The following is a 23,685-nucleotide window of genomic DNA, read 5'->3' as shown; positions in this document are numbered from 1 at the left end:
ATGCCCCCAGCATTCTGACTTACTTGCTCTCACCTGTGAGGGCTCTTGTGAGGATAAAATCAATTTTAAGCAAAAATCTCCTTGAAGAGAGCTGGGCACACAGTGAACTCTCGGGAAGGGTCACCTACTCTGACACCTGCAGTTCCTGCAAATCAGCTACACCAGTGGTTCACACTCCAAGCATGGTCTATGGAACCCTGAGGGTCTCAAAGATTCTTTCAGAGGGTCCGTGAGGTCAAAATCCTCATAATAAGAGTAATATGAAGATGCTAGTTGCCTTGTTCACTCATTCACCCACAAAGGAGCAGCGGAATTTTTCCAGAAATATGTGACATGTGACAGTGCAAAGAATGAATGCAGAAACAACTGAAAGTCCAGCAAGATGTTAAAAGACTGCCAAAAATGTAAAAGAAACTGTTCCCTTCCCTAAGCATGTTTATGTTTAGGAAAAGAGCTATTTTTCATTAAAATCACAGTATTTTAACATGTAATGGATTTATTTTTTTTAAGCATTATTTTTAAAATTGTGTCGATTTATAAGATGGTAAACATCAACAGATATAATCCACATTAAGAAAAGTTCTTTGGGGGTCTCTCAATGTCTCCTGAATACACACGGATCCTGAGACCAACAAGTTGGAGAACCACTGCGTTAAAACATTTATAAACAATCAAGTTCTGGAACCAAAAGGAGGGGAAATAACTTCCAGAAATTACCAGGGCCACCAGGGGTATCTAAGTCATGTTCGGCTCTGGTGTCCCTACCCCCTACACAAAATCCTCTCCAGCAAGCTTGGGGGACAAGGGACGGGCAGTTTCTAGTCTGGACACAAACTAGTATCACCTGAATCCAAAGTCACTCCTGATCTGGCAACTCCTAAACACAATGTCTCAAAATTAGTTTCAGTTAATAAAAGAAAATGCTTTGCTTAATCGTGACAAAGACCTGGTGCTACCAGCATTTAGGTCTGCGGAGCTGACATCTACTTTCGCTGCCTCACACCACAGTCCAGCAGTGCTGAGCACCTACGAGGTGCTGAACGCTGTTATACATGCTGCAGATCCATAAGTGACCAAGACAACAAATAAACACACATCGCACGATGCCAGGCAGAGCTGAGCGTTACGAAGAGAAATGAAGCTAAGGAAAAGCAAGACGAGGGCAGGTGGCACAGCCACTTCAGACAGAGCAGTGGACAACAGCTCAGCAGAGAGCAACCACACGATTATCTGAAAAGGAAGATGTCCCAGACTGGTAGAACACAAACGCACAAATTTTGAGCAACAGTAACTCAGCAGCCCTGACGCAGGACAGCAGCCCAGCATGGCTGTTACAGGAGTTTCGTTTTGGCTTTTATCTTTTTTTTTTTTTTACTGTAATAAGTGACATCACAAAGACTGGCCGAAAGAACTTTCTATAACATCTCCCGTCATGTAAAGAATTACCTTTCAAAAGCAGTATCTATCCAAATATGACCAGAATTCAACTTTAAAATTTAGAAGTGTCATTAGAACCCATCTCACTTTTTCTGGGACACAGATGTCCATCAACAGGTTTAACCAAATCGAAACATCTATACAACAAAATACGCTGCAGCTACTTTTTTGAACAGCTGGGAAGCAGAAAGTGATTAAGAAGACAGGACAACTGAAGTGCAATGTGGTACTCTGGATCCACTCTTGGAACAAAAACACGAGCTTAGTGGGAAAAGTGATAAAATCCACATAAAGTGTGCGATCTGCATGCGCGCTCAGTTGTCTCCGACGCTACAACCGCATGGACCGTAGCCCACCAGGCTCCTCTGTCCATGAGCTTTTTCAGACAAGAAGACTGGAGGGGGCTGCCATTTCCTCCCCCAGGGGCTCTTCCTGACCCAGGGATTGAACCCGAGTCTCCAGCATTGGCAGGCAGACTCTTTACCACTGAGCCACCTGGGACGCCCATGCAGTCCAGTTAACAGTTTAATTTCTTACTTCTAACAAGTGTACAGTGATTACCCAAGATGGTAACAGCAGGGCACACAGGGTGAAGGCTGTACAGAAACTCACTGCACTAGCTTTGCAACTTTTCTGTAAATCTAAGATTATTCCAAAATTAAAAAAGAAATTTTAGAAAGGTAAGTAGTATAGATCTGTATACTCTAAAGATATAAAGATATAAATATAAAGATATTCTATAAAGATATAAATAGAGAGAAATGCAAAACCACCTCATTTTTTTACTATTATGGCAAAATTTCAAGCTTGACATCAAATGTTAATAATGTAACTAAAAACTGCATATTCTTTGGGAAAAGAAATTCCTAAAATCATTTTAGAAATTAATTCAGCAATTTCTAATTAAGATGGAAATAGATACTGTACAACTCTTTATGACCCCACAGACTCTGGCCTGCCAGGCGCCCCGTCCATGAAATTCTCCGGGCAAAAATACTGGAGTGGATTCCCATTCCCTTCTCCAGGGGATTCTTCTGACACAGGCATCGAGTCCCATTTTCCTGCATTGCAGGCAGATTCTTTACAATCTGAGCCATCAGGGAAGCCCAGATATACTCTACAACTCAGCAATTATGTTCCTAGGTATATCCTGTAAGGAAGTGTCTATTCATGTGCACAGCAGTTATTTACAGCATAAAAATAAAACTGGAATAATCTGAATGTCTAGCAACAGAATGGAGAATAAGTATCATATAAATGGAATACTTTACTTTAGTGAAAATGAATGAAACAGACCTAAATTTTCAAAATGAACCTCACTAGCAAAAAAAAAAAAAAAAAAACCCAAGAATACATATTATTTATAAAATGTTTAAAATATCCAGAACAATACTACTCATACCTGCTGAAAATCACACTTACATGCATGAAAGTGTAAAGACAGACCTTCAGGGGGATGATAAATACCAAGCTCAGGAAGGCAGTTATCTATGGAAGGAGGTGGGTTGTTCTGTATCTTAACTAGGGGATTAGAACTGTGGTGTTGGAGAAGACTTTTGAGAGTCCCTTGGACTGCAAGGAGATCAAACCAGTCAATCCTAAAATCAACCCTGAATATTGATTGGAAGGACTGATGCTGAAGCTGAAGCTCCAGTACTTGGGCCACCTGATACAAAAAGCTGACTCACTGGAAAAGATCCTGATGCCAGGGAAGATTGAAGGCAGGAGGAGAAAGGGATGACAGAGGATGAGATGGTTGGATGGCATCACTGACTCAATAGACATGAGTTTGAGCAAACTCTGGGAGATGGTGAAGGACAGGAGTGCAGAAGTCCATGGGTCACAAACAGTCGGACACAGCTTAGTGACTCAACAACAACAAATATACATGGGTCTTCATTATAATTACTCTTCTACTTTTCTGGATGTCTAGGATGCTCCATGATTGAAAAGAAAAAAAAAAAAAAAGAGCAAGGAGCAAACAGTCAGTGTAATATGTATTTGTGTTAAAAAGAAAAACAGAAGGGAAATTATACACCCAGTCACCTGTAGGTAACCAGGGAGGTTCCTAAAGAAGCTGGTACCAGGGTGCCTCTGGGAAAGGCCTGAGGGTGGGGGGGAAGGTGGTAGGAGGGAGACAGACTTTTCTCTCTGCCCTTTGTCTGTGATATGCAGTTATTACCTAATTAGTTCACCTCCACTGATGGACAGGGAACCAGACTTGAGAGTGAGAGGTCGCAGAGGGGGTGTGGAACAGGCTCCGGGGACCATGGTTAGTGACGATGGGCCTAGAATCTGAGCAGTCAGGTTGCCAGGAGCCAACCTGATCTGCTGGGCTGCTCTGTTAAAGACTGATCTATAAACTGAGAGTCTGGCTGCCGAGCCAAACTCTTTCCCACCTCCTTCCTAATGGCTGACTACCTACCCTGGTTTGTTTTCTGACCCAGTAATTATGACCAACACACACATTTACAAGTCAATGTAATTTTGTTTGTTGTTAAATTTACATTTTCTGAAATGAAAGAAGGCACGAGACATCACAAAATCAAGGGCTGAGATGAGAGGGTTCGCTGCGCCGGCAGAACAAGGACATTACCAAACACGCACTGCTTCCATACATGGCGTGACAACAAAGCTTACAGCGCTCCGTGCCTGGGCCCTGTCATTCAGCGAGCTATGAAAGCATCACTACAGCCCAGTTAGATAGGAATGACTACCAGTCCTACTTTACAGATGAGGAGGCAGTTTCAGAAAACTGCCCAGGGTCATACAGGCAGTGGTGTGCTTGGTTAAAACTTCAATTCCACAGTTACCTCACTCCCATATTAAAGAACTACAAATTCCAAAAGAAAACATGAAATTTGGACAGATTATTCTTCAGTGCACAGGCCATTACCCAAGGTCACAATTCAGGGGTTATTTTCTGAAACTTCAATAAACAGAAGTAAAGGAATGAGTGCTTTTGCCAACACACTCTTCATCCCAATCACTACAGTATTAACCATCAGTTTTTAAAGGATTAAAAAAAAAAAGCGCAAGAAAAATCCAGACCCTCCCTCCAGGAGGAAGACCCAAACCATGGGTGTCAGGACCAAGGCTTAGGTTTAGAATGCCCATGCTGGAAGACTTGCCTCCAGAAGCTGCAGCACACACCGGCCCAACGAGGCAAGGTCTTGGTCTTGGGAACGTCCCATGCCTTACTAGGTGCTTTCCCCAGCCAGCAGTTCCCTGTTCGCCCTTTCTCTTCCCAATCCAGTCAAGCCACAGCCCAGCCATTTCACGCTTTCACATCTCAAGAAAATGTAGGACCAAGTTCCCCTTCCTCATTTAGGAAAACTCAGACCACCTGATCCAATACACTTCCGTTATCACAGGTGGTACTGGATACACCTTGTCAAATGCAACTAAATATAGCATTACTAAATCCTTGACTGGCTAATACAAATAACCCCTTCACGAATTATATTCATATTACTATGAATGTTGATTCTGACTAAAAACTGATAAACAGGGAAACTGTCCAAATTCCTGACAGATGAGAACTGGAACTGACTTCCCTGGTGGCTCAGACAGTAAAGAATCTGCCTACAATGCAGGAGACCCAGGTTCGATCCCTGGGCCAGGAAGATCCCCTGGAGAAGAGAATAGCTACCCAATCCAGTATTCTTGCCTGGAGAATCCCAGAGGCAGAAGAAACCGGCAGCAAGGTCCCAAAGAGTTGGACACAGCTGAGCAACTAACACTTCCACCTTCTGACAGGTGAAAACTGGAACTGATGATATTCAGCAGGCATTCCATAATCACGTTTGCATCTTAGTAAGTGGATTCCCAGGTGGCTCAGTGGCAATCTGCCTGCTAAAATGCAGGAGATGCGAGTTCAATCCCTGGGTCGGGAAGATCCCCTGGAGGAGGAAATGGCAACCCACTCCAGTATCCATGCTGGGAAAATCCCATGGTAAGAGGAGCCTGGTGGGCTATAGTCTGTGGGGTCACAAAGAGTCAGATTTGACTGAGCATGCGCGCACACAACATCTTAATAAAAATAAGCTGTCACGGGACTTCCCTGGTGGTCTAGTGGTTAAGAATCCACCTGCCAATGCAGGTGACATGGGTTCAATCCCTAGCCTGGGGACTAAGATCCCACCTGCCGTGGGGAAACTAAGCCCATGAGCCACAGCTCCTGAGCCCTCCCACACCCAGAGCCCGTGCTCCACTACAGTGAGAAGCCCCCACACTGTAACTAGAGAAAGCAAGCACAGCAACGATGACCCAGCAAGGCCAACGATAAAGAAAAAAGATTTTTAGAGCAGCTATCAATCGAATATAAGTTTGTACATAATACATTCTAGCATCCCTAGAGAGCTACCTGCCTCAGTGCTGGGCAAACTGTTCAGGTGGCTAGCCTGTACACAAGTGACAGTAACAGGCAGCTAAGCTGTAGGGAATATGTACCACCTCCCAGACACCAAGCCACAGGTCTTATACTTTTCACCTCATTAACGCTGGGCCTGCCTTTCTCCACTAGAAGAATCACCCAATAGTATATCCTCACTCTATGATCCCATGTATAAAAATCTCAAAAACAGCAGTTGGGTTTTTACATCAACAGTGCGAGAAGCTAAGCAAGTGGTTTCCTTTGGGATAAGTTAGAGATGGGAGGCACAGGGGCTTCTGGAGTGGGCTTGCTCACGGGCAGCAATACCTCAATTTGTACACTTAAAATGTGCATGTTTTCTGGGTGTAAATTACAGCCCAGTAAATTTGTAAAGAATTAAGCAGTTCATGTTGATGGAAGGACAGACAAAGGGCAAGCACTGTCAGGAGTCCTGGGTTCTGATTCTGACTTCCCCAGTAAATGGCCTACAGTTTGGGGGAATCATTTCTGGGGGCCTCGGTATCTTCATTCCTGAGCAGTCAGAGGAGGCACTCTCCATTTCTCTCAGTATACCATCACTGCCATTTCTTTTCCAGGTGGAGAAAAAGGACAGGCAACAGGATGATTGGAAAAGTAACTCAAAAGCAAACATCTCTACCACCAGGACATCATTGAAACACAAAGCAGAAAGCCTCTGCAGATCCAGATGACACGCTCTCAGGGAGCAGATGATGGCTGCCGTCACCAGGCACCTTCATTAACAAGCTCAACATCAATCCTAAACATTTTTTATCTTTTCAAAAACCTACACTGAGGCCAGAACTGTCAAAGCAAGCAGGCATTCACACACTGTGTTCAGAGTATGAACCAGTGAAGTTGCTCAGTCGTGTCTGACTCTTTGTGACCCCATGGACTGTAGCCTACCAGGCTCCTCCATCCATGGAATTTTCCAGGCAAGACTACTGGAATGGGTTGCCATTTCCTTCTCCAGTTCAGAGCATGACCTTGCCGTAATCCTGAAGGCTGGGCAGCAAGGTTAGAGCACATTATTACACACTCCTATCTCCCAAGTGCTCTGGGATGAAGGTGTCTAGGTTAACTGTCTGGTTAGCCACACTCCCATGTATACTGTACCAGAGGAGGACTTTACATTTCCTCTTTGTGTGGTGTGATTCAGAACCCCTAAGGGTCTTGTGAGGAATGACTCACTGCCAGTAAGAAAAATTGCATACTGAAAAACGAAATAATTGTTCTCAATCAGTATAGATAAATTAGAGACTACACCATGGAATAACAAGCAGTATCAACCTCAGCAGGAAAAAGTTTCTTCAGCGATTATAAACCAAAAATCTTTATAAACTGATCGCCTTTCATAATCCACAAGTAAAACAAGGTTAGGAGCTTGGTTTAAGGTTAAGACACATTCCTGGAAGTTGCTGAAAGCTAACATGAGGAAATACACCTTAAATTTATCTCACCTATAAATAACTTATTTCTTTGATTTTTCCATCAACTGTCATCCATTCTGTTACGGTTTAATTTAAATTTGGATTGCTGCATGAGTTAAAATGGAAGCGAGTCCTTAAATTACAGTTCACCAGAAACAGAAACTGGGAATGGCTGTAAAGATTCGATTTATTTCCCTCAGTGGGCTATTATCTGAAAACACCCGGATTTGTGAAAGCACCTCTCTGTATTTAAATTAAAATCTCTATCTCACTCCGTGCCCTTTGCCATGATGATTTAAATGAGGTTAAGATGTGAAGACAAAGGCTGAGGGTGTGGGGAGGGCATAGGGCTCTTTCTAATTCCAGGAAGGCAGTGCAGCTAGTTCTCAAGCTTGGCCCTGTAGAGATTTTAACAACCTTTAGTACTACTTTAGGACAATTAGTGGGTTTAAGAATACTGCTGTGTAGCGCCAACTTCTCAGGTACCTACATTTTCACCAAAATAAAGGCCACTGCCAAAGCTGGCCAATGGCCATGCAAGATGAAAGGAGGGCTCCATTGCGAACAACAAAACCCTCATACCATCTTCGAGATGTAGGGTGAAGAGTAAACACGGATACAAAGATAAGCATCAACACAGAGGATTCATAAAACTTCTGTGCTTCCTGCAACTTCAATACTTTTAAAAACTGGGGCAAGAAAGGCCCAGGGCCGGTCTGTCCAGAAGTTGAGGCTCCAGTCCATCTCGATCACGTGCGCCCAGCAGAAGCAGAACACAGCTGCTGGAGGGGGTCACCCTACAAGCCCACCCCGAGAGCAGGACGGAGTTTACGGGACGGCCCCGGTGAGCCCTAGCCACGCCCACTTAAGCCCTGAGGGAGACGCTACTTCGACTGCCCCACCCGCCGGAACCCAGACCCTTAGCAACCAGGTTTCCAACGGCCTCCAGCAGCCCCTCTGCCGCCCAGCAGCTACCAGGCGCTGCGCACGCGCCTGCGCGGTGCGCGCCCCGAGCCAATCCCTACGGAGAGCGGAGGGACGAGGCCCGGTACAGCCCGCTCCAGGACCAGCGGGCCGCGTTCTGCGGGGGACCCCTACCCCAGGCTGGGGGGGTGGGGCTCCCAGGGCTTACCCCCGCCGAGGAGGCTGACCAGGACGAAGAACGAGTACATGGCGCCACCGGACTCCGCAGTCTGCAATGCAGAGCGTCAGCTGATTCTCGGCGAATATAAACCTGCTCCGCCCCAGAGCCGCCCACTGCGCAAGCGCAAGATCAATCCCCGCCGGGCGGGTCCGAATTCCCGCCCCCCCCCCGGCAGCCTGACTCAGCGCCACACAGGGCGCCTGCGCGGAGGGGAGGGGCGGCGGGGCGGGGCGGAAGGAGGGAGGGGTCATCAAAAAAAGAATACATCATTAAAGACGGGAGGGATTGTTTATATAAAATATCTTTCAAGCCTCACCTTTTTTCTCTGACATGCCATTTTCTGTTATTAGGGCCATTTTTCAGCCGAGAATTGAAAAGGTTTCGATTCTTACTTTTTTTTCTAAGCTCTCACAGTCAGAACTCAAACTCACCACCTGACCCAAAGCTGTCTCCTAAATTGACATTCATGGTATTTAAGTGGCTGGGCTAGCGCGTAGCTTCATTCTGGTCCCTGATTTTCCCTCTTCACATCTTCCATCCACCATCCCTTCTCCCTGTGACTCACAATAGTAGATCTGTAGGGTTTCACGGCAGGTCTCAGATGTGCCACTTTGGCATGTGTGTCTTTCGCCCATCCAACGTGTTAAAGAAATGCCATACAGTGGTTTTCTATTTCATTTTTCCCCTCTTAGGTCTTAAACTATTTTTGACTAGTGACTGTCATCATGTCAACAAAGTAAAACATGGTTGGCTGAATGAGAATTGATATTGGGTGGAAGATCCCCTGGAGGAGGGCATGACAAGTGACTCCAGTATTCTGGCCTAGAGAATTCCATGGACAGAGGAACCTGGCGGGCTACAGTCCATGGGGTGGCAAAGAGTCAGATGGACTGAAGCGATTTAGCACACGCACATACAATGGGTAATAAGGGGCTTCCCAGGTGGCGCAGTGGTGAAGAATCTGCCTGCCAATGCAGGAGACACAGAAGATGCAGGTTCTATCCCTGGGTTGGGAAGATCCCCCTGGAGTAGGAAATGGCAACCGACTCCAGTATTCTGGCCAGGAGAATTCCATGGACAGAGGAGCCTGGCGGGCTACAGTCCACGAGGTCGCAAAGAATCAGACACAACTGGGCACAAACACACTTGTCTTTTGAATTAAAGGCAATGGAGACCCTGCGGACTTGAGAGAAATTACTGCTTCTTGCTTAACTACCTAGAAGAATTTAAATCGGAAATTTAAAAAATAAAATGAATTGGGAATATTTTCCCAGAGAGTTATTACCAGGGACACATTTTATCTACATGACCTCCATCTATATGGCAGGGCAGATCCCTAATTACCAAAAAATCTGCTCTTATCTGCCTGTGGGTGACCCTCCTGTTCTTGGAAGTCCCAGGTCCCTACTCTGTTCCTTATCTCAAGATGGGGTATATATCTCATTTTACCTCTCTGTCTCTGACCTGCTCCTGTTTGTGGGATTCCTGAACATAATGAAATTAAATTTTACTTTCTGTTAATCTGCCTTACATCATTTTAATTATCTGACCAATCAAAACGAACCAAAGAAGGGAAGGGAAAATTTCCCTTTCCCAACAAACGCGCTCCATCCCAAGGCCCTACTAAGGTCTGTCCCAGAGTTGGAGGGAGTGGAGCAAAGCGACTGAGGAGCAAGATGGGGGAGGATAGGAAACGCATGAGTCATTGGAGAAGGGAACAAGAAGTGAAGCGGGAATTGAGAACCAGGCTAAAAATCAGCCAGTGGCCTTGTGGGAGAAGGAAGCAGCCCCCGCCCCCCTGTCTAGTGCTCGACTGTCATCTTACTCCAGAATGAGAAAGGCCTGGGTGGCCCATAAAACCCCTCGCCTTCTACCCATGCTTGACCCTCTGGTTCTGAGCACAGAGATGATGATCCTCACCTCACCATCCCCCAAAGGACAAGTACCTGAAAGTTCAAAGGAAGGAAGGGAAGGAAATCACAGCCTAATTTTAGAGCAGACCCTTAAAGATCTTTCAGTCTCATTCCATCATTGTACCGAATGAGAAATTCAGACCTGGAATGGGAAGGGCATTTATCCAAGGTTACACTTGACCAGGGAGGGGCAGACCCAGGGTCCCATCCATCTGTGACAATCTTAGGAACAGGCCACAGACAGAGGTCTCGGCGCCTTTGGCCCACCTCCTCCGCCTCACCTCCACCACCACCCCCACACCTCGGCTCTTACTTCCCACTGGGGAGCGGGATGGGGAAGTGTGCACTGCAGTGGGTGATGTGAAAGAGCTGAGTAAAGTTGGGACAAGATTCGGTCTAAACTGGATGCCTCATTGACTGGCCTCAGTGGCAAGATGGAGGTTGCACGGCTGCCCCCATCCACAGGCTTCCTAAGTCCAGGCACAGCACGGGGCATATCACCCAAACAGCCAGATAAGGGCAAGGGATGTGGGGTCCCAGGACACAGCCTGGTCCCCAGCTCCTCATCAGTGAAGAAGGCAAAGCATTCCATGCAGAAGTTACAAGACCCCAAGCCAAGAGGAAACCTGGAGACCTTCAGGTCACAGGCTCCCACTTTGCTGGAGTTACTGCGCTCACAGAGCCCGAACCAACCATGGCACCCCACTCCAGTACTCTTGCCTGGCAAATCCCACGGACGGAAGAGCCTGGTAGGCTGCAGACCATGGGGTCTCGAAGAGTCAGACACGACTGAGTGACTTCACTTTCACTTGTCACTTTCATGCATTGGAGAAGGAAATGGCAACCCACTCCAGTGTTCTTGCCTGGAGAATCCCAGGGACGGGGGAGCCTGGTGGGCTGCCGTCTCTGGGGTCACACAGAGTCAGACACAACTGAAGCAACTTAGCAGCAGCAGAACCAACCATAACTCTTTTTTAATACCCCACCTCCCTGATAACCACAGGGATATGTCAGTGTTTCTGCGATGAACTTTTCATGCCTTTTATTTGCACACCTGGAACACAAGAGTCATATGTTCCTTAATCCACCCTCTTCCCTGTAAGGATAGGATTTTAATAAAGAATATAAAAGCAGTAAGTGGGTTATGATCATTTTTTACCAGATCAGTAGATGCTTAAATCCTCTTAAAATACCTTCCTAACCATCTGTGCATAGGCAACAAGAGCTATGAAGCTATTTGGACCCCTTGACCCTATAATACCATTCCTAGCTTTGTACCCCTCTCAAAGAAATAATCCAGAGCTAAGAAGTATTTTATCCAAAGTGTTCACAGAAGGGCCCTTTGTAACAGTGGAAACTGGAAAGATTTCAAATGCTGAAAGATGATGGGCTAGCTAAGGAAATAGGCCTGGACAAAACAATGTTACTTGAAGCAGCTTTGAAGCGTGAGGCAGGAGCAGCAGCATGCCCTTCTCTCTCAGAAGTGGCAGGATTTTCAGGAGAGGAACAGAGAATCAGAGGTGGAAAGAGCCTTGACTTTGGGTTGTACCCATCATTACATTATTTCACTCATTGCCATGTCCATATTTTATTTTATACTTTTTTTAAAAGATTATGGGAAAATTTTTAAAGGTAAAAGAAAATCCCCTTCTTTTCCTCCCTACTATGAGCTCAAGTTTTTAGGAACTGTAAAGATATTTTTCCTCAGAAATGAGAGCCACACTGGAGATCCTGGTGGGGTTCTTGACAGCTTTCCAGTTCTGGGTCCCAGTTCCTCGTGAGGCCTCACTTCTAGGGCCTGAGATCTGTGAGACTCCCAGCTATAAGATGAATAATTCCCCTTCTGGCCCTGGACGGCATCCATCTGTCACTGTTTCTACAATGGAAACAGCCCTTGGCCAAGACAGCTGATAGAACAGAGGCATCCACTGGGAAAGCCCAGTTCAGCTGTCTGGCACCAAAGCTCCACCCTGGGTCCCCGTCATCCTGGAAGCACCCCTAACTCCCCCCGGCCAATTCCTAGCCTCTGATATCTTTCTCCTCTCTTCCTGCCAACCCTGGACTGCTGGAGAAATCAACTGTGTCAGCTAGGCTCACAAATTCCTCTGTGCTATTAATACTTGGCACCTTTTTGGCCCTCCCATGTGGCCGAGTCTGCTACTGTCTCCTAATATCCTTCACCTCTTTTTCCCTTGATCTTGATAATTAGTAATCAAACTCCCTACTTCTGTCTGCACATACGGCCACCCAGAAAAGAGAGATTTCATAACCTCCCTTGCAGCCAAAGGACTTCATTCTGGCCAATGAAATAAAAGAACACGTGCCAATTTTGTGACTTTGGGATTCCCTGGTGGCTCAGAGGTTAAAGCGTCTGCCTGGAATGCAGGAGACCCGGGAATGCAGGAGACCCGGGTTCGATCCCTGGGTCAGGAAGATCCCCTGGAGAAGGCAATGGCAACCCACTCCAGTACTCTTGCCTGGAGAACCCCATGGAGGGAGGAGCCTGGTAGGCTACAGTCCATGGGGTCGCAAAGAGTCAGACACAACTGAGCGACTTTACTTTACTTTCTTAAAAGGAAGAGAAACAGCCAGTGCAAATTTTTGACAAATCTGAGTGACTACAACTTTCACCTTCACTGCCAGGACACTGACCATTTTGTTGGGGGAATGTCTTGGAAGATCCCAGCTGAGCCAAGGTGTTGTCCTGGAGGGGTGGGTGGTCTCAGAGGGTGAGTAAGCAGAGGAATGGGCATCAGGGAGTCAGCAGTTATTTACCAGATGGTACAGAAGTTGGTGAGAGTTGGACCATAAAAAAATGCTGAGTGCCGAAGAATTGATGCTTTCAAATTGTGGTGCTGGAGAACTCTTGAGAGTCCCTTGGGCAGCAAGGAGATCAAACCAGTCAATCCTAAAGGAAATCAACCCTGAATATTCATTGGAAGGACTGATGCTGAAGCTGAAGCTCCAATATTTTGGCCATCTGATATGAAGAGCCAAATCACTGGAAAAGACCCTGATGCTGGGAAAGATTGATGGTAAAAGGAGAAGGGGGCAGCAAAGGATGAGATGGTTAGATAGCATCACCAACTCAGTGGACATGAATTTGAGCAAACTCTGGGAGATAGTGAAGGACGGGGAAGCCTGGCATGCTGCTGTCCATGGGGTCGCAGAGTCAGACACGACTTAGCAACTGAACAACAACAAAACAGAAGTATTTGGGGCTTCCCTAGCGCTCAGTGGTAAAGAATCCACCCACCAATGCAGGAGACGGGTTTGATCCTTGGGTTAGGAGGATCCCCTGGAGAAGGAAATGGCAACCCACTCTGGTATTTTTGCCTGAGAAATCCCACGGACAGAGGAGCCTGGTGGGCTACAATCCATGGGGTCACAAAAGAGTCTGACATGACTTAGTGACTAAACAACAACAGAAGTATTTCAGTAATTTTACTCCTAAACAATGCTGTTGATTTGTACCAGCTAAATGTCAGCTGTGGCTGCAAATTCCTTTCTTATGTTGGACTGCAGACACAATGGCAGGAGCTCAAGCATCCATTCTGGGCCATGAAGTAGAAGCCTTGCTATGGATGACAAAGCAACAAGAACCTGGATCCCTGATAATTATATTTGTTCTATATTATCCACCTCCACTATTTACTATCCCCCACTATTTACCACCTCCACTAAAGTGCTATCCACCTTTACTACTTATGTGAACACATCCGTATCTCATTTAAGGTTTCATTATCTCAAGTTTTTATTATCTTCCAGATCTTTTCAACAATGCTCAAGTCCCAACCGCACCTTTGTCTTCTTCATGCTCAATTCCTATTTTTACCTCTTTCCCTCCATCTCCAAAAAGGAAATGCCCTTTCTTCTTTTTGTGAGGCCAGACTGTAGCTGCTAAACACTCCTGTGTGTTTGCTGATCAGCTCCTATGACTGATCCCTATGAGAGCAGAACTGATACCCTGTCCATTCTTTTTTATATTTAATATATTTTTTCCTTTTTAAAAATTAAGAGTATAGTTGATTTACAATATTACATTAGTTTTAGGTGTGTTCATTCTCTTTGTTCCTCATGCTTTACCAGTTGTCGAATATTTTCCTTATTCATCCCTCGCGTGCTTTGCTCCATCAACTGTCCTTTTCTTTTTAATATCTTCAGTCTTCCCCCTCACTGATTCTTCTCTCTCAGCCTATAAATATACACAAGGCTCTCCTAGCCTAAAAGAAATATCACCCCCGACTTTCACTTCAGCTACTTCCTCGTACCTTCCCTTCACTTCCTTGCTCCTTGAAACAGTCACCTACATCGTTTACTATTGGCCCTCCAGACTGACCATAACCCTGCCCACTGCTCCATGGAATGGCTTTTTGAAAGCAAAACGGTAAATCTCTACTTGGAAAGTCCAACAGCACCTTCTCATTCCCTTTAGCCTCTGACCCTGTCGGTCTGTTCCTCCTTCCTACAGCTCTCCCAGCTCGGCATCCGTAACACCACAGCTCTCCGCGGAATGCTGGACATCCAGCACACAAGTCCCCATGCCTGCTTCCTCACCCAAGACAGACCTCACTAGAAGAACTTGACTTTGAAGCCTCTTCAACTCAGTACTCCAGCTGCTAGGACCAGCTGATCAAAGCTGGATTGTGGATTGACATGTACTTGCCATCCTTCACATGTCTGGGAAACACGCTCTGAGACTGAGATGTGTGGGCAGGAGTTTTCAGCACATGCTCCCAGAATCACACCTGTGAGGCAATGAGGGCAGCAAGACAGGGCAGAGGGGGAAACTACACTCCAGTGAAGTTGCCACTGAGGCCTCAGCCTACCCCCGTGTTGTAGGGATGGCCCTGCAGAATTGTCCTCAGTTGAGGCAAGAGGGATGGCCCTTGCACCTCAGCATAACAGTGTCCCGGGGAGGGGCAGAACTTTGGGCCAGGGGCTCCCTTTGGCTGAGGGCAATTCCTGAACAGGGTCTATCCATCAGTATGGGCTTCCCTTGTGACTCAACTGGTAAAGAATCCGTCTGCAATGCAGGAGACCTGGGTTGGGAAGATCCCCTGGAAAAATGCCAAAGAACGCTCAAACTACCGCACAATTGCACTCATCTCACATGCTAGAAAAGTAATGCTCAAAATTCTCCAAGCCAGGCTTCAGCAATACGTGAACTGTGAACTCCCTGATGTTCAAGCTGGTTTTAGTAAAGGCAGAGGAACCAGAGATCAAACTCCCAACATCCAATGGATCATCGAAAAAGCAAGAGTTCCAGAAAAACATCTATTTCTGCTTTACTGACTGTGTGGATCACAATAAACTGTGGAAAATTCTGAAAGAGATGGGAATAGCAGACCACCTAACCTGCCTCTTGAGAAATCTGTATGCAGGCCAGGAAGCAATAGTTAGAACTGGACATGGAACAACAGACTGGTTCCAAATAGGAAAAGGAGTACATCAAGGCTGTATATTGTCACCCTGCTTATTTAACTTATATGCAGAGTACATCATGAGAAACGCTGGACTGGAAGAAATACAAGCTAGAATCAAGATTGCCGGGAGAAATATGAATAACCTCAGATATGCAGATGACACCACCCTTATGGCAGAAAGTGAAGAGGAAGGAAAAAGCCTCTTGATGAAAGTGAAAGAGGAGAGTGAAAAAGTTGGCTTAAAGCTCAACACTCAGAAAACGAAGATCATGGCATCCGGTCCCATCACTCCATGGGAAATAGATGGAGAAACAGTGTCAGACTTTATTTTGGGGGGCTCCAAAATCACGGCAGATGGTGATTGCAGCCATGAAATTAAAAGACGCTTACTCCTTGGAAGGAAAGTTATGACCAGCCTAGATAGTATATTAAAAAGCAGAGACATTACTTTGCCGACTAAGGTCCATCTAGTCAAGGCTATGGTTTTTCCAGTAGTCATGTATGGATGTGAGAGTTGGACTGTGAAGAAGGCTGAGTGCTGAAGAATTGATGCTTTTGAACTGTGGTGTTGGAGAAGACTCTTGAGAGTCCCTTGGACTGCAAGGAGATCCAACCAGTCCATTCTGAAGGAGATCAACCCTGGGATTTCTTTGGAAGGAATGATGCTAAAGCTGAAACTCCAGTACTTTGGCTACCTCATGCGAAGAGTTGACTCATTGGAAAAGACTCTGATGCTGGGAGGGATTGGGGGCAGGAGAAGAAGGGGACGACTGAGGATGAGATGGCTGGATGGCATCACGGACTCGATGGACGTGAGTCTGAGTGAACTCCGGGAGTTGGTGATGGACAGGGAGGCCTGGCGTGCTGCGATTCATGGGGTCGCAAAGAGTCGGACATGACTGAGCGACTGAACTGAACTGAACTGAACCCACTCCAGTGTTCTGGCCTGGGGGGTTGCAAAGAGTTGGACACAACTGAGCGACTTTCACTTCATCTGTCAGTATGGACTGAATGTTTGTATCCTGCTCCAAAATTCATACATTGAAGCTCAGTCCCCATGCAGTGACTATATTTGGAGATGAGGCCCCTAAGGAAGTAATGAAGGTTCAATGAGATCATAAGGGTGGGCCTCTGATCTCACAGGATTAGCATCCTTATCAGAAGATACACCAGAGATCTTGCTCTCCCCCTGTACCTCATACCCCCAACCCCAACTGCACACACTTAGGAAAGGCCATGTGAACACATACCAAGAAGGCAGTCATCTGCAAGCCAGAAAGAGAGTCTCCACCAGAAACCAAATCAGCAGAAACCTTGATCTTAGACTTCTGGCCTCCACAACTGTGAGAAAATAAATGTCTGTTGTTTAAGCCCCCTGCTCTGTGGTATTTCACTGTGGCAGCCCAAGCTGATGAGGAGCAGTTTGCAGATGTGAGTCCTTAGCAGGCTGCACTCCAGGCAAAAGGGAACTGAGTTCTGTTAAAAAGCAAAATTCAATTGAGTAGATTTTTAAGATCTTATTGGCTTTATTCAACAATTCATGAATTGTTGCAGCATCCAATCCGGCAGATGAGAAGGAGCTTGGAGGAGCTGTACAAAATGAAACACTTTTAATGAACAGAAGGGAGTAGGAACAAAGAAGTTATACTAGGTCAAGTCTGACTAAGTGAAGACAAGCAGCTTGGCTATGGCAAGGTCACTTTCCTTTAGGGGATGTCAGGAGTCTATCAGCCAGATGACCTGACCTAATGCTGATTGCTCACTAGGTGATTCCCGAATGACTGGTTAATGATTCCGTTTCTGGAAAATCCAATACTGTAACGAAGTCTCAGTCTGGAGCCACCAGGATTAACACAAGTGACTCCATTTGGGGCCTGCTGTCTTGTGCTTAACAGTCCCTCGGTCCTGACGGGAGATCTAGGGGTGCACAGAGCCACTCTCACACCCCTGCTCTGGGTGTCCTCCTCCTTCTCTGACATTTCTTCTCAGAACACAAGCCTTGGCCCTAACCCAGCTCTGCAATCTGCTCCCTTGAAATCCCAGCCTTGCCCCTCCCTTGCATGGTCCCAAGCCACTCTGCCCCACACCCCGAGGGTTGCCTGAATAACCCGTGTGGTTTCACATCTTTGTGCCCAGTAACACCTACTTCCTCACCTCAAATTCCCTTTTCTACTTCTTTCCCTGGGGAACTTTTATTTAACCTTCAAAACTCAGTTAAAATGATACTCCTAGAGGAAAGCCTTTTCTATGCTGTAGGAGGTGGTCAAGGCTCCCTCCTGCCCCTTCGGTACTTGATTCACTTCTCAAGTAGCTGTCTTGTTATTTTCAGCAGTACTTTTACTGAGCATCTCGTATATACCAGAGGCTGTGGATATGAAACTGAAAGATACAGACTAAATGGAAAAGCCACACTTAGGGCCTGATGTTATCTCACGCTCTCCAGGAAAGCCAGAGTGCCCCACTGGGTGCATGGCTCTCTCAAGGTTCCTGGTGCACAGGTCCCATTTGGCACCTTGGGGCTCTGCCACCTTCTGGCCTGGAGATGAGCCCAGTTCCAGGCAGCCAGTCTGCTCTGGACGCTGGCCACCCCCAGGATGCAGCCTGGCCCCAGAGCTCTGCTCCCAGGTATAGACTAATGGACCGTGCCTGGCTGAGCCAGTTGGGTGCTCTGTGGGGAGTTGGCCTGGGGGCTGCTAAGAGCTCACACTGGTGAGTCAGCTGCGGGCATCGGAGCCCATGAGAGACAGCTGAGTCACCATGATAAAGTCTGCCAGCCCAAGAGGTTGGAACCCTTTTGAGAATCTGCTGAAAGCTGGGAGCACTCTGCCAAAAAAAAAAATGTTGAGACACAACATTTTGCACTCGTTTCAGGAGATTCTCAGACCTCCACTGTCCATCTGTGAATGTCAGAATGAGAACTATAGTAAACCCAAAGAGGGAAGTGACAGGACAAGTCACAAGGCCAGTAGGGAACGGAGCTGGGACCAGACCATTCCAGTCCTCCTGGTTGAACACTTTAATCTCAGTCCCAAGCACCTGCCTTTCACCTCCTGGAAAGTGTCCCAGTTCCCTCCAGCCTCGGGCATCATTCTCTTCCTCTGACATCTAGAATACCCACAAGCCCTTGCTCCAGGTCAGTTTTGGAGGGTGAACAATAACAAAGATAAGATTAGACTGAAGAGTTAGTTCCTGAGCCTGAAAGGAAAGCAAGAACTGTTCAATAATCGTATTGAGTACATTAGCATATCTTTAACAAGTGAAGCTTCCTAATGAACTTGGATTTTAGAGGAGGTAGGAGAGAAGAATCAAAAAGGCAATCTGGCATTATCCAACAGCAACCACAACCACATCTGGCATTAACCAACAGGCTGTTACCTACCAGGCTCCCTCCTGATTGCTCTACATACATGGGCTCAAATTTTTAAATCAAGGATCATGCCCATTTTACAGACAGAGAAACTGAGTCTCATGAGGCTGATTTACCTAGGATATCCCTGATCCTGGCAAAACCAAGATTCAAGCCCAAGACAATCTGGGGCCGAGGCCAATGCCACACAGCCTTCACTGAGAAAGCCCAGGGACTTCAGCCACTGGTGGCCCAGTGGCTAAGACTCCATGCTCCCAATGCAGGGTCCCCAGGTTGAATCCCTGGTCAGGGAACTAGATCCCGCAGGCCACAAGTAAAGAACCAGTGTGCCACGACCAAGACTGGCAGAGCCAAAGAAATATTTTTTAAAAAAGAAAAGAGAATGCCCAGAATTGCCCAGGAGTGACAGAGCTGAGACACTCATCTTAATGCTCAAGGCACAGGGGCTAGCAGCGCCTGATGCCATCAGACAACACCTTTCCCTTTTCAGGTTCCACGTGCCCAGAGCAGACTCTGTAACTTGCCTGGCCAGCCTGATCACAGTGGGGAGACTGCTGCTTGCCTGGGCAGATAATTCCGTTCAGGAGACAGGGCTATTCCTTGAGTAAAGACTGCTCATCTGGCTCTCATACTGAACTTGCCAGTTGGTGTGTGAGCCTCATTAACTCTGGGCTCTGAAGACATTAAAGTTCTCACTGGGCCAGGTAGACTCAGGTCCTTGGACCACAGTCATTTCATTACAGTTGTTACACCCTATGAAATCAGCTGAAGAAAGCAGAGCCCACGGAAGGGATCACTGTAACCCTGGGAGGCATATGTCTGTTTCAAGTTCAGATCTGCCCATTCAGCCACGAGTTCAACTAATGTGTAGTCCTGGCCAGGAGATGTCTTCCTGTCCTCAGAAGGTGGCAGTCCAGGTGGGAATGCAGATGGATAAATGAACACCCGCCCTGTCTGAGAGGAGACAATTTCTGAGCAACTCTTCTCCCCTCTCTCCACGGAGGATTAGGAAGGTATGCCCTTTGTGATCCAGATCCTTTGCCCAGGAGACCCATGCAGCGCCTGACTCCTTCGTGGGCTCCTCTGGGGTACAGCAAGGTCAGTTCTGAGAAAGTTCACGTGTGTATCAGGACTCACAAAATGGGGACTGCCCTCGCCAAGTCACAAACCTACACTGAGGTCAGCCTTACTTAATTTACTGATGGGAAACCCCTGGCTAGGAAAGTTGCCGTACACCATCCGATCCTCCAGCCGGCAGCTTAGCCAGCTCACCGGACCTAGAAAACAGAACCCATCAGCTTTAGCCAATCCTGTCCTGTTTCCAAACTGCCTCTGCCAATGCTCTGAAAATGTGCCCCTGCCTCAAATTCCTCAGCAAGAGTGCGCCCCTGCTTGTGGGGCACTGTGTCCCCCTAAGCTGTGGGCTGCCTTGAATAAAGGACCTCAAACATGACTAAACTCTTCTAGGTTTATCATTTGACAGCTTTCAACAGACGCCCTGATCTGAGCCCTTGAGTGGCCTCCAGTCCTTCCCTGGAGCTGGGAGCATCAGCCATGAAGAGGGCAGGCATGCCCTTCAAAAACCCTGGCACACAAAACTAGAGAATCAGTAAAAAGATAAGTGGTGGCCTGGGGTGGGGAAAGCGGGAGGGATCTGAGTAGGTGGATTTGAAACTGTTCTGTGTGATCCTGAAATGGTGGGTACATGACATTATGTGATTGTCAAAACTACAACACCAAGAGGGAGCCGATGTAAAGTATGGACTTTAGGTAATAAAAGTGCAAGGGACTTCCCTGGTGGACCAGTGGCTGAGACTCTGCACTCCCAGTGCCGAAGGCCCGGTTCGATCACTGGTCAGGGAACTAGATCCCACATGCCACAGCTAAGACCCAACGCAGCCAAAGAAATGAAATTTTAAAAAAGTAATTATAACGCATCAAATGGTTCACTAATTGTAACAAACACACAACACAAAAGCAATATGGTTGTAATAGGGGAAACAGGGGAGGGGAGAGAAGGGGCATATGAAAACTCTATTAATTGCTCAATTTTCTGCAAACCTACAACTACTTGCTAAAGCTGAAACTGCAGTACTTTGGCCACCTCATGCAAAGAGTTGACTCATTGGAAAAGACTGATGCTGGGAGGGATTGGGGACAGGAGGAGGAGGGGACGACTGAGGATGAGATGGCTGGATGGCATCACCGACTCGATGGACGTGACTCTGGGTGAACTCCGGGAGTTGGTGATGGACAGGGAGGCCTGGCGTGCTGCGATTCATGGGGTCGCAAAGAGTCGGACACGACTGAGCCACTGAACTGACTGACTAACTGACAACTACTTAAAAAAAATAAAGTCTACTAACTAAAAGACACACACACACACACAGCAGACAAACAAAAACACCCTGTCACAGAAACCAGACCTACGGCCTTCCCAGATTCTGACCGATCCTGCCTCTCCTGAGACATATTAAAGGGTCATGACCCTGCCTGCAGTCACACTGGGACCCCCCAGTGACTCCTATGGCATGAAAGCAGTGCTGAACTGTGTAATGACAGCGAGTGGAAAGTCAAAGCGCAGGAAAGCTGTCTACTGTGCTCCATCTGTGTTTGAAAAGGGCCAATACATATTTTATCATATTTGCATAGAGTATCTCTGAAAGAACTTAGGGGAGGTGGAAGGGAACCTTTTTACGGAACTTCCTTTAGAATTCATTTAGAAATCATGTAAAAGGCACTACCCATTTTCAAAAAAGATGAAGAAGGTTAAAACTATTAACTGATTAACTCAATCGCCTGCTGTGCCAACTGTGAAATCCTGGGCGAGTTACCAAGCCTCAGTGTCCCCATCCAGAAAATGGGGAGAACGCTGCACCACGGACTGGATGAGATCAAGGTATTCAAAGAGCCCAGCGCAGGCCTGGCGAATGACAGTTTGTCAGCACTGCATGAGGGAACCCTAAGCAAAAAGATGGTATAGGCGCTGGGGGAGGGGGGTTGCTTCTCTCCTACTTAAGAGCAGGAGGAGAAGATCTCCTCAGGTGGACAAAGAAAGTAGGGAACTGCCCCAAAGCCTGTGCATCCCAGGGGGCAGTTGTTCTCCGTTCCACACCCCTGCTGTGGCCCTGTTTCTGCTCCACAATCCTGTATCATCCCAGGACTTAAGTCCCCCCAAGCCCGAGCCCACTACAGCCACATCACCGTGGGCATCTCACCCTGGGGGCCTGCAGGAACTGGAAGGATGGTGACGTCAATGCTGGGGAAGGACAGAGATCCCTGGCCGCCCGCCACCAACCCTGCCCAGCCCAGCTGCCTGTGAGCTTGCTTGCTGGCTGTGGGCAGGGGCCCTTGCTTCCTCTGGTCTGCCCACAATCCTCAGGTGCTCCTGCAGGCCCCCCCACACCCCAACCCCCGCCCACCCAGCAAGTGCTTGGAGAATGTCTGACATTTGGACTCAGGAACGTAGGAGCCTGCCTTCTGCCTCCCCAAAGAGCTTCTCCTGGTCCAGGGGCTTGTCGCCCACAGAAGGGGCCCTGAGGAGCCAGGAGACGTGGTTCCTGTTTCCCACTCATCGTAAGAGCTGCAGGACCTTGGGAGACACATATGCATCCTCGGGTGTGCTGTCCCTGTCACTGATGGGCCGGGAGAGGCTAGGAACAGGCTGTCAGGCCCCATTCTGTTCTCATGCCCCCGGTGACCCAGAAGCCCAGGGGTCTCAGGGGTGTGTATGTTCCTGACATCAATGGGCATTTACACCTGCCCTCTCTGACCTGGGGAGGAGTTAGGGGAATGTCTGCTGACAGCTTGAGGACTGGGATTTAAAATAATAACAGGCTTCTCCCCTGATTATCAAAGCAGGTATGTTCACTGCCTATAATTAAGAAAGTTCTGGAAAGCACAAGGAGGGAGGTAAATGTCATTTCCCAACCATACCTCCTGAGGACTGTAAAAAGGGAGAGGAGCTTTGTTTACCTGGAGCAAGGCCTCACTTAGAGGGGCCCAGAAGGAGCTGTGACCAGCCCCCACCCTCAGAGGCCCTCTTCCACCCCCGCCTGGAAACACAGCCTTGAGGAAGTTCACTGTTAGTCACACCCCGCGGCCACCGGGTCACATGCTCTGGTAGGAAGCCCGGCCACAGGCTCACCCCTCCTGGACCTACTGGGTGGCTGAGAAAGCCTGGGGTCACGTGCATAGCCACGGATATGGGACCAAAGTCTCCAAGCCAAATGTCACCACTTTCAGACAACCTGTACTCCCTTCTTCCTTGGTTCCTCCCTTGGGCCCTGAGTGAAGCCTGCAGTGGAGCCCTGGCTGGGACCCGTGGGGCAAGGCTCTCCTCTGCTCGGCAGAGACCCTGACCCTGAGACACCAACACCAGTTAAGACAGAATTTTCAGTACCCTCAAGAGCCCCCGAGGTCAAGATCTTCATTCTACAGAAAGAGAAACTGAAACCCAGAAATGGGGAATTCCTCCAAGACCACGCAAAGAAAAGCAAGAGCTGAGGCTAACCCCAAGTCTCCAGACACCCTGGACGGCACTTTCTCTGCAGTTTTGGCCTTTTTGTCCTGCAA

The 23,685-nt window shown here is 47.5% G+C and overlaps 1 protein-coding gene across 2 annotated transcripts in view; it reads right to left on the bottom strand.

The window, feature by feature from the left end:
• Positions 1 to 8,502, bottom strand: part of PSAP (prosaposin) — a 32,622-nt gene extending 24,120 nt beyond the window's left edge. For both annotated transcript variants that reach the window (XM_068981836.1, XM_068981837.1), the window contains exon 1: positions 8,393 to 8,502. In XM_068981836.1, coding sequence (XP_068837937.1) covers positions 8,393 to 8,432 — 40 coding nt within the window. In that variant the 5' untranslated portion in view covers positions 8,433 to 8,502. The remainder of the gene's footprint in view (positions 1 to 8,392) is intronic.
• Between the last annotated feature and the right edge of the window lie 15,183 nt (positions 8,503 to 23,685).

This window comes from Capricornis sumatraensis, chromosome 10 (genome assembly GCF_032405125.1).
Source record: "Capricornis sumatraensis isolate serow.1 chromosome 10, serow.2, whole genome shotgun sequence".
Taxonomy (NCBI): domain Eukaryota; kingdom Metazoa; phylum Chordata; class Mammalia; order Artiodactyla; family Bovidae; genus Capricornis; species Capricornis sumatraensis.
This window is presented reverse-complemented; position numbering and strand designations above follow the sequence as displayed.